The sequence below is a fragment of the Apteryx rowi genome, unplaced genomic scaffold (assembly GCF_003343035.1).
Source record: "Apteryx rowi isolate R43461 unplaced genomic scaffold, aptRow1 scaffold_20, whole genome shotgun sequence".
In the NCBI taxonomy this organism is placed as follows: domain Eukaryota; kingdom Metazoa; phylum Chordata; class Aves; order Apterygiformes; family Apterygidae; genus Apteryx; species Apteryx rowi.
In genome coordinates, this window is record NW_020448308.1 from 5112135 (window position 1) to 5121233 (window position 9099).

A 9099-nucleotide genomic window follows, 5' to 3' on the forward strand; every position below is an offset into this window, starting at 1 on the left:
TTCCTGGGCAAAGTGCGCGGAGACGCTTCACAGTTTCATCCCTTCGGTAAGCAGAACTGAGGCAGTGACAAATGGCAAACTCTAAATCGTATGAAAAAATAATACAAACTCTTCTCTTTAAATATCTTACAGAAAATGAACCTGAATAAAGAGCATGGAAAGCACCGCACCGCAAAACCGCCGAGGCAGAGCCAGCGGGGCCTGGGCCGGCACTGCCGCCACGGGGCACGGCTCGCGGCCACCTCGTGCCGCTTCCGCAGTGGACAGGAAAGGAACCGAGACGGGACGTGTCCTCGCACCCCGTCCCCCCCAGACGCGCCGGAGACCTGGCTCAGAACAGGACAAAGCGCCGGGGCGGGGGGGACCCGACGCCCCGACACGCGCACGGACGCAGCCGCCCCAGGGCCGCGCGGTCGCGGGTTAGCACAGGCAGCAGGAGGCCGTCGCGGGCCGCGCGCGCGGGCGCCAGGCCGCCCGGAGGAGAGCGCAGCCCGGCGCGGGGCAGGCAGCAGCAGCTCGGGGAGAGGGGACAGCCGAGGCGAGGGCATCACTACGAGGTCGCCCCGGGGGCCGCGCTCCCCGCGGGGGCCCCCAGGCACGACGGGACACACACACACACACACACACACACACACACACATGCACGTGTGCAGCGCGGGGGCCGTGCACCGCGCGGGGGGCGGCAGGCGCACCCCGGCCCCGGCCTGGGGGCGGACGGCACTCACAAACGAAACGAAACGGAGATCCCTATGGTGTTGCAGTGCAAGTTCACGTAAACCCAAGGCACCACTGCGATCGGGGGCGGGTCTGTACAGGGGAGCCCACGGGGCTCGTGCGGGCGCTGAGGCCGGGCACCCCCTCGCGACGGAGGCCTGGGCCGAGGGGGGCAGCCCCGGGCCCCGCGGAGCGTGCAGAGTGGGGGCCGTGCGGTCACAAAGCGAGCGTGGGGACGGGGCGACAGCCGCCCTCCGGCCCTGGCGCTGCGGCCGGCCATCTCGCTCCCGGCAGGCCGGGCTTTCCTGGGGGCGGGGGCTATTTACAGGGGCTATGTACAAACAGGGCCGGTCACCGGCCACGTGCAGTTCCGTGCAGTCCAAAGAGCCCCGGGCGGATGCCTGCGAGGAACCCGGTGGGGACGTGGGCAGGGAGACGGGGTCCACGGGACGTCGGGGCACAGGGAGAGCCAGCTCCCAGGGATAAGGGGGTGCAAACACAGGATGGGAAGCAATGAAACCGGCCCTTGCAGAGAAGGCGAGATGGAGGCTCTTTCTCCTTCTGAGAGCCCCAGGGACCCAGCCCCAGGGGCTATCGGCAGGCAGGAAGAGGTGCTCATCTTCGGCGCCGTGCTCCCCACGCGCTGCGAGAGTGTGGCCCCGAGAGACGAGAGGGCTCCCGTCCCCAACGCTAGGGACCGGTGCAGCTTTAGAGGGGGCACGGGTGCGCAGCTCTGTCGGGGACCTCAGGGTGTGTGGGCAGCCCGCTCTCGCCCCGCCGGTACGTCTCCCAGAAGGCTCGTTCGAGCTGATCCAGCTGCGAGCTCAGCGGCAGGTGGATCTCGAGATGCATGCGCAGGGTTTCCAGCCACTGCTCCAGTTTGCTGAAGGATGGCCTAAGCAAGAGAGGGAGAGATGGCAGCTCCTAGCCAGCTCCGCTCAGCACCCTGCGAGCCCCATCCATCCTACACATGGCCCCAGCTCCATATTATTTCCCCCGCCACGTCGGCAGCCCCAACATCAGCCCATGGTACAGTCACGTTGGTCCCCAGGACAGGGAGATGCAAAGGCCCAACTGCTCACCGCTTCTCAGGGTCCAGGTCACAGCAGCACACAGAGATGGGGAAAAAGCTGGGGGGACACGCAGGGGGGCAATAGCGGTCCAGGAACCCCCTCACATTGAGGCCAAAGTCCATAGTGCGGGGCAGGTAGTCGGGGTCAGCGCTGACTCGGCCGATGATCTAGGGGAGAGCGGGAGTGAGGAGAAGGCACGGCCTGATCAGAGCATCACCGAAGAGCGCGGAGCAGGGCCGCCAGTGGTACTTGCCTCACATAGGACGATGCCAAAGGAGAAGATGTCCACCTTCTCATCGTAGCTCCGGCCTGCAGGAAGAGATGGGTTGGGCCGTGCTGCATACCCTGTCCCTGCCTCACTACGTGTCCCCTGCCCTAGCACAGATCCCCAGCCAGTCACATCCCCCATGCTGCAGGGCATCACAGCCATGCTCACCATTGATCATCTCGGGGGCCATCCAGTAGGGGTTGCCCACCACTGTGTAGCGCTTCTTCCGGTCTGGCTTCTTCAGGCTCTTGAGATGCTCAGGCTGGTTTTTCTCATCCACCATGAGCCGTGCCAGCCCAAAATCGGCCACGACCACACTCTTGTTCTGGGCAAGACATAGACAGAGAAGGGAGAGGTGTGAGGTGAACATGGCTGAGACTCTCACACAGGCTGGGGGGTAGTGGGCAGCTCTGCTCCCATGCCTGGGGCAGTGGGCGCAGCCGCAGCAGGACTTACCTCCCGCACCAGGCAGTTGTGAGAGTTGAGGTCACGGTGGATGATGTTCATGGAGTGGAGGTAGGCCTGAGGAGAAGGATGGGCTGAGAGCAGGGTGACAGCACCCAGAGCCAGCCCCAGTGACACCCATGCCCAGTGCCTGCCATCCACATCCAGCGATACCCAATGCACCATCCAGCACTCAGCATATCCCTCCAGCGCCCAGCACACACATACCCAACAAACTTACCCAGTAGCACCCAATACACCCACCCAGCTGTGCCCAGCGCACCCATGCCCAGGGCACCCAAGCCTGCCACATGCCTAGTAGTACCCATGTACCCACACACCCTGTGCCCAGAGCATCCATCCTGTGCACCCACACACCTACCCAGCCGTGCCCACTGCACCCACACAGCGCTGCCCACTGAGCCATCGCCACCATGGCCACACTGCAGCACCTGCCAAACCCACACCACACTGCCAATGTCCAGTGTCCCCATGCCCCCCATCTGGCCTGCCTGAGTGTCACTGACCATGCCGGCTGCAATGTCCTTGGCGAAGCTGACCCTCTGGCTCCATGGGTAGTGGCTGTCCTGTAGGCAGAAGGGGGGTATTTGCTAGAGAAGAGGAAAGGGGAACCGCCACAGAGAGTCCCAGGGCTGCACTCCTTGCCACAGCCTGCCTGGTGCACTCAGTCCCCGGGCTCAGAGCTGGGCCATCAGGATGGGTTTGGAGAGCAGCTCCGAGCCTGTCTCCAGCCCAGCGCTCACCATGCTCTTGATCAGGCCCCGCAAGGTGCCCCCCTTGATGTACTCCGTGATGAAGTTGAGCCTCTTCTCCTTGTACAGCACCCCGATGAACTTCAGCACATTGGGGTGCTCCAAGCAACGCATCACCTTCACCTGTGAGACCACAGCACCAATCAGATCCTCAGGGTTCACCAGATCACCCTGGCCTGAGCCAGGCTCACAGAGGCACGCTTATGTCCTCACAGGCAGACCGCTGCCTGTGTTAATTGCCCTCAGCTTAAGTAGGCAAATCTGTTTTTTATCCTCAATTGGTCCCATCTTGTCCTCCAGCTCCCTCCTCTCATTGCCCCTTTGTTCGCTGCACCCGGAGCCTTCCCCTCTGCTATCCAATTTCCCTTTCCCATGCAGATCCCTGACAGTGGGATCGAGTCTCCCCTTCACCTTCCTTCAACGTGCTGACTCAGGGGGGCTCCTGGAGCCTTTCGCTACCCGATACTTCCTTGTCTAGGCACCGTGGGCACTTTGCTGCCTGAGCACTGGGAGGTCACATTGCTGCCTGGCCACCCAACCCCATGCGCTCCTGAGTCCCACTCCTAGGACAGGTGCCTGCTCTGCCTGTCCCTGACAGCTGGTCAACACTGGGCTGCCCAGCAGCACCAACATGCTGTGCCCAGCACCCTAGGCCATACTGACCACCCTGTCCCAGCACAGCCACCCAGTCTGGTGGGGACTGAGCACACGGTGTGCTTCCAGGAGCCCCCCTTAGCCCAGGGGAAAACAGTCCCTTCCCTTGTCCCCCCAATCCAGGGCAATTAGCCTTATGGAAAGAAGCAGGATACTCACCTCTTTGAGGAAGGTCCTTTGCGTCTCCTCGTCAAAGCGGATCAGTTCCTTCATGACCATCACCTCGCCCGTCTCTCGATGTGTCACCTAGCAGAGAGGGCAGGCACTGAACCACCGGCTCCCAGCTGCCATCCCCGTCCCCGTGGAGCCAGCACTAGGGATACACCAGGCCTGGGAGATGCTACGCCCATATCCTCCCCTTGCAATGGTGCCCAGGGAGTTGAGATCCTTGGACACGAGAGGCCGCAGGGAGAAGGGCAGAGGTCTGCCATGTGAAGGGATGGTCTCCTGCCAGAGCTTAGGGGGAAGAGGTGCAGGGTGAAGGCGCTCCTCGGGAGCAGGGCTAATGAGGAAGGGATGAGATGGTGATAATTATCCCTGTCCCTACTGCAGCCAGGCTGGAGGCAGACAGGCCAGGGACCCACCTTGATGGCTTGGCCAAAGCAGCCTTTCCCCAACACCTCGCCATGGATCAAGTCTGAGGGGCGGAAGATGCGGTGCGTGCGGGAGACCACGCGGAGCGACTCGGAGCGGCTGATATCCTTGCGCTGGGAGGCCGGCGAGCCCATGGAGCTGGAGGCAGGCGACTTATCCGTGCTGCAGCTCCTCCTGCAGGCAAAACCACATGCAGGGTCAGGTCAGTGCCTAGAGTGGGGCCAGGGAGGGACCCCAAGCCCACGACAGAGAACGCGGGCAAGTGCAAGCCTTACATGACTGCCCGCTGACGCATGGCGCTGGCTTCCCCACAGGGTGTGCGGGCCGGGGAGCGCAGGGGGCTGTGCAGCTCAGACAGCGGGCTGCGCTCCAGGGCTGATTCATGGGCCAAGGGCTCATGGGGGTCATGCTCGATGGTCAGCTGGAGGAGGCGGCTGGTTTCCTGGATCAGCAGGTCAATCTAGGGGCACAGATGATGCTGGGGGATGGCTCATGGGGAACCCTGTGGGTTTGCCCACAACTGGCTGGGGGTGGCCGGCTGGGGAGCGGTACCTCATCCAGGGGCACATGCCCGATGGGTGTGCCATTGATCTCCAGGATACGGTCTCCCACGTGGATGGAGTTCTTCATGTCAGGGCTGATGCAGTCTGGATCAACTCTGCAGGGCCGACACGCAAGGGTGGGGAGGTCAATCGCTCTGGCTCTGACACAGCACATGAGAGCCAGCCCAGTAGCTGGGGACATGCTGGGGCAGTACCCACGAGGCAGCAGCGACGGGTGGGCACACACCAGCACATTACACACGAGCCACTTTGGCAAATAGGACACTGTGGCAAATAGGGACACACTGGCATGTTACCCGCGAGTCACCCCTGGTAGATGAGGACATGCAGGCATGATACCCATGAGTCACCCCAGTAGATGGGGACATGCTCTCACAGTACCCCTGAGCTACCCCATGCAGATAGAGCCATGCTGGCACAGTACCCACAAATCCATCACAAGCATATGGAGATATGCCAGCACGGTACCCACAGGCCACCCCATCAGACAGAGGAACACCGGCACATTACCCACAAGCCACCCCGATGGATGGGGACATACCAGCACAGCATCCACAAACCATCCCCGGGATATGGGGACATGCCAGCACAGTACCCACAGCCCCCCCTGACAGATGGGGACATACCAATCCCATCCCTCACCTACCCACACTTGGAAGGACTCTGGGAGGTAAATCAGGGGGTTGATCCTGCAAGCAGGAGGGCAAGGGCAGACCCAGGAATCCCCACCCTCAGGTATCGATCATGGTTGGGGAGAAGGGAAGAGGGGACGCAGCACCAAGGCCAGGGTGTGCCATGCAGTACGTACTCTCGGACGCGGACAGTGTGCGAGTGCTCAGAGCCGCAGCCCTGCAAGTTGCAGTGCTGGTCGATGGACACGGAGAACCCTCGCTTCCCATCGGAGCAGGCGGGGATGGAGACGAGGGTGACGGTGTGCGGGATGCGGGAGCCTGGCGAGTCTGGCAGGATCTGCTCGATGACCGGCGTCACCACCATCTGGTAATAACAGTGCCCACTGTGGGGCCAAGAGGGGTGAGGACTGGGTGAGCAGGGAAAGGGAGGCACAGCGGAGCGCTGGCCGGCACCCGTCCGTCCCATGGGAAGTGCCTCCCTGCCCTCCGCGATGCCCCGGCGGGGCTCTGACGTACCAGTACAGCTTGGAGCGCTCCACAAGCGCATAGGTGTCCCCGTCCCCAATGAACACGTGGCAGTTGAGGCAGCTGAAGCATTCGGGGTGGTACTTCTGCTCCCCAGCCACCTGCAGGAAGATGCCGTGAGCCCCACAAGCAAGCTTCGAGGGGCAGAGAGGACACAAAGCTCCTACGAATCCAGGCGTTTGGGGCATTGAGCTAGGGGTGGCATTCACACAGGGGCTCAGCAGTGCCCCACAGCACCCTTGGGTGCCAGACCTGGTGTCTCTGTGCCCGGTGGAGGGAGAACCCTGCTCCGCAGAGGGAGGACCCTGCTTCGCGGAGGTTTGCCCAAGGCTCAGTTCTCAGGGGAACCGGCCAGTGCCCAGGGTGAAAGTGGGGCCAAGGGAAGGGCAGGTTGAGTCACGGCAGAAGGCACGGGGGGGACGCGCTGACCAGCTGGGTCCAGCGCAGGGATGGCTCCGTCTCCCTGCTGTGCCAAAGCTTCGAGCCTCCTTCCCCGGGGCGCGTCGAGCCCGCGGAAGAAGCAGAAGGGGAAACACAGAGGCCACAAAAACTCAAGCGAAAGGGGTCAGGGAGTGAAACACAGCCCGGCTGCCAGGAACCCGCTTTGCTCCTCCAGACGCGCAGGGGAGGAGGGGAAGGAAGCAGCTGTGAAGCTGGGGCCAAAAGGCGGCTGCATCAGTGGCACCTCCGGTGACAGACCGGTCTGTGCTCTCCCGGCAGTCCCCGTCCCCCAAAACGCCGCAGACGCCCCAACGCCAGCCCGCCCCAGAGCCGCGCCGCGGGCCCGTACCTGCGTCGCCATGCGAGACCGGCCCCCTCTGCGCAACTTCCCCGCCGCGGCCCCACGACTGGCCCGGGTGGGGGCCGCAGCCGCGTGCCCCTCTCCGGCTCGGCCCCTTTCCAGTGAGCTCAGCCGTGAGTCATGGCGCGGAGCGACGCTCCCGCGTGGACCGGCCGCGGCGGGCTCACCGCCCACCCAGGGGAAGCCCGTGGCCGCCACGGCGCGCTGGGGATGGCAGCCCGCTTCCTGCTCGCCCCGAGCACGGCCGGCCCCCGGGTGCTTACCATGACCAGCCCCTTGGTGATCTGCTCGGAGCAGCCATGGCACAGCTCCCCAAAGCGGGCCCAGTAGTCCTTCTTGCAGTACAGGCGTCCATCCTTCTCGTAGTACTGGTGGGACAGGGAGGCCCCGCACTCGCAGCACCTGCGGCACGGGAGAGCCGGCGCTGGGCACGAGCGGGCACGGGCATCGGTCCCGCAGCACTGCCGGGGCCCCCCTGCCACCCCACCTCGGACAAGACGGTGTCACCCCCTCCAAGCCTGGCATCCCCACTGGGCTGGATGGCGCAGGGACGTCCAGCCCGGCAGCGGACACACAGACCAGGAGCACACAGAGGGACCCACCAGTCCGGTACAGACTGGTGCTGGCACCCGGAGGGATGAGCTGGTCCAGCACGGATGAGCAGGGATGCTCTGACCTGGCACAGATGTGGGGAAGGACACGTGGAGGAACATGCCAGGCTGGCGCAGACCCAGGCAGGGACATGCCAGCCCAGCGCAGACATGGGCAGCCCCGGAGAACGAGCAAATCCCGCCTGTCCTGCCCACGTATGACTTGCAGGCACCAAGACAACCTCCAAGCAGCCTGGGTGGCTCCGTGCTCCCACCCTGACCCAGAGGTAGCCCACCATAGCCGTTTGGTGGCCCCCGGGGTCCTGCTGGCTAGCTGGAGGAGTCCGGCAGGGCCTGCGGGCTGCAAAGCCGCGTGCAGCCCCGGCGCCAGCACCAGCAGTGAGTCACGCCACGCTCCCAGCCCATGCACCCCCATATAGCTCGCAGCCCCTATTTATAGCCAGCCGTGGGCTTAACCACAACCGGCCCCCGGTTCTCGGCACAACGAACCACTCCAGCCCCACGGGGGAGGCATCCTCCCACCCCTGACGCTTGGGGGGGGGGGCAAGGACACCCATAGGCCACAGGGCACTGCTGGGGGAAGCACGCAGCCTCAGAGCTCAGGCTGAGCCCTGCCAGCATGGGGCTGGTAGGCAGGGAGCTGCTGGGGTGCGAGCAGAGCGAGTGGGGTACAGGGTGCACAGCCATGTCACGGGTGCAGGCTGCGTGTCACGGGCAGCACAGAAAGCGAATTGCGTAGGGGACAGCCTGAAGGGTAGCGAGGGAGGGTGCATGGGGCTGTGCAGCGTGGGGTGACGCATGGGGGTGCTCTGCCCTGGGTGAGGCCTGGGAGGTGCAAAGAGGGGGATTCAGGGGGCTGGAAGAGGTAGGACAAGTGCAAGGGGGTGCATGGAGCTGGGTGAGGCAAGAGAGGTGCAGGAGGGGTGTTTGCACCTGGATTATGCATGCGAGGTGTAAAGGGAGGGAAGAACTGGACAGTGCATGGGAGGTGCAGTGCAGGGGATGCAGGGGGCTGTGCAATGGGGGGGGGGGTAAACGAGGCTGGGCAGGGGGTCCCTGGGGCTGTGCAGTGGGGGATATGGTGCAAGGTGTGCATGAGGCTGTGCAATGGGGTGCACAGGGAGGTGCAGTGGGAGGGGGTGCAGGGTTTGTGCAATGGAGTGCATGGGGAGGTGCAGTGGGGGGTGCAGTACAGGGAATGCAGGGGGCTGTGCAATGGGGGTGCATGGGGAGGTGCAGTGGAAGTGCGGTGCAGGGGCTGTGCAATGGGGTGCATGGGGAGGTGCAGTGGCTGTGGTGCAGGGGGTGCACGGGCTGTGCAGTGGGGTGCAGTGCAGGGGCTGTGTGGTGGGGTGCACTGGGGGTGCAGTGAGGGGTGCAGGGAAGGGGGTGCAGGAGGTGTGCAGTGCAGGGGGTGCAGAGGGAGGTGCAGTGGAGGGTGCAGGG

The 9099-nt window shown here is 64.1% G+C and overlaps 1 protein-coding gene across 1 annotated transcript in view; it reads right to left on the reverse strand.

The window, feature by feature from the left end:
* Positions 1–480: 480 nt before the first annotated feature.
* The window catches only part of LIMK1 (LIM domain kinase 1), a 10987-nt gene continuing 2368 nt past the window's right edge, over positions 481–9099 (reverse strand). The window contains exons 2-15 of the mRNA XM_026063736.1: positions 7306–7444; positions 6232–6341; positions 5892–6098; positions 5073–5178; positions 4796–4980; positions 4511–4694; positions 4086–4172; positions 3264–3395; positions 3027–3086; positions 2512–2577; positions 2224–2380; positions 2041–2096; positions 1797–1954; positions 481–1609 (exon numbers count right to left, since the gene is read on the reverse strand). Coding sequence (XP_025919521.1) covers positions 1423–1609; positions 1797–1954; positions 2041–2096; positions 2224–2380; positions 2512–2577; positions 3027–3086; positions 3264–3395; positions 4086–4172; positions 4511–4694; positions 4796–4980; positions 5073–5178; positions 5892–6098; positions 6232–6341; positions 7306–7444 — 1834 coding nt within the window. The 3' untranslated portion in view covers positions 481–1422. The remainder of the gene's footprint in view (positions 1610–1796; positions 1955–2040; positions 2097–2223; positions 2381–2511; positions 2578–3026; positions 3087–3263; positions 3396–4085; positions 4173–4510; positions 4695–4795; positions 4981–5072; positions 5179–5891; positions 6099–6231; positions 6342–7305; positions 7445–9099) is intronic.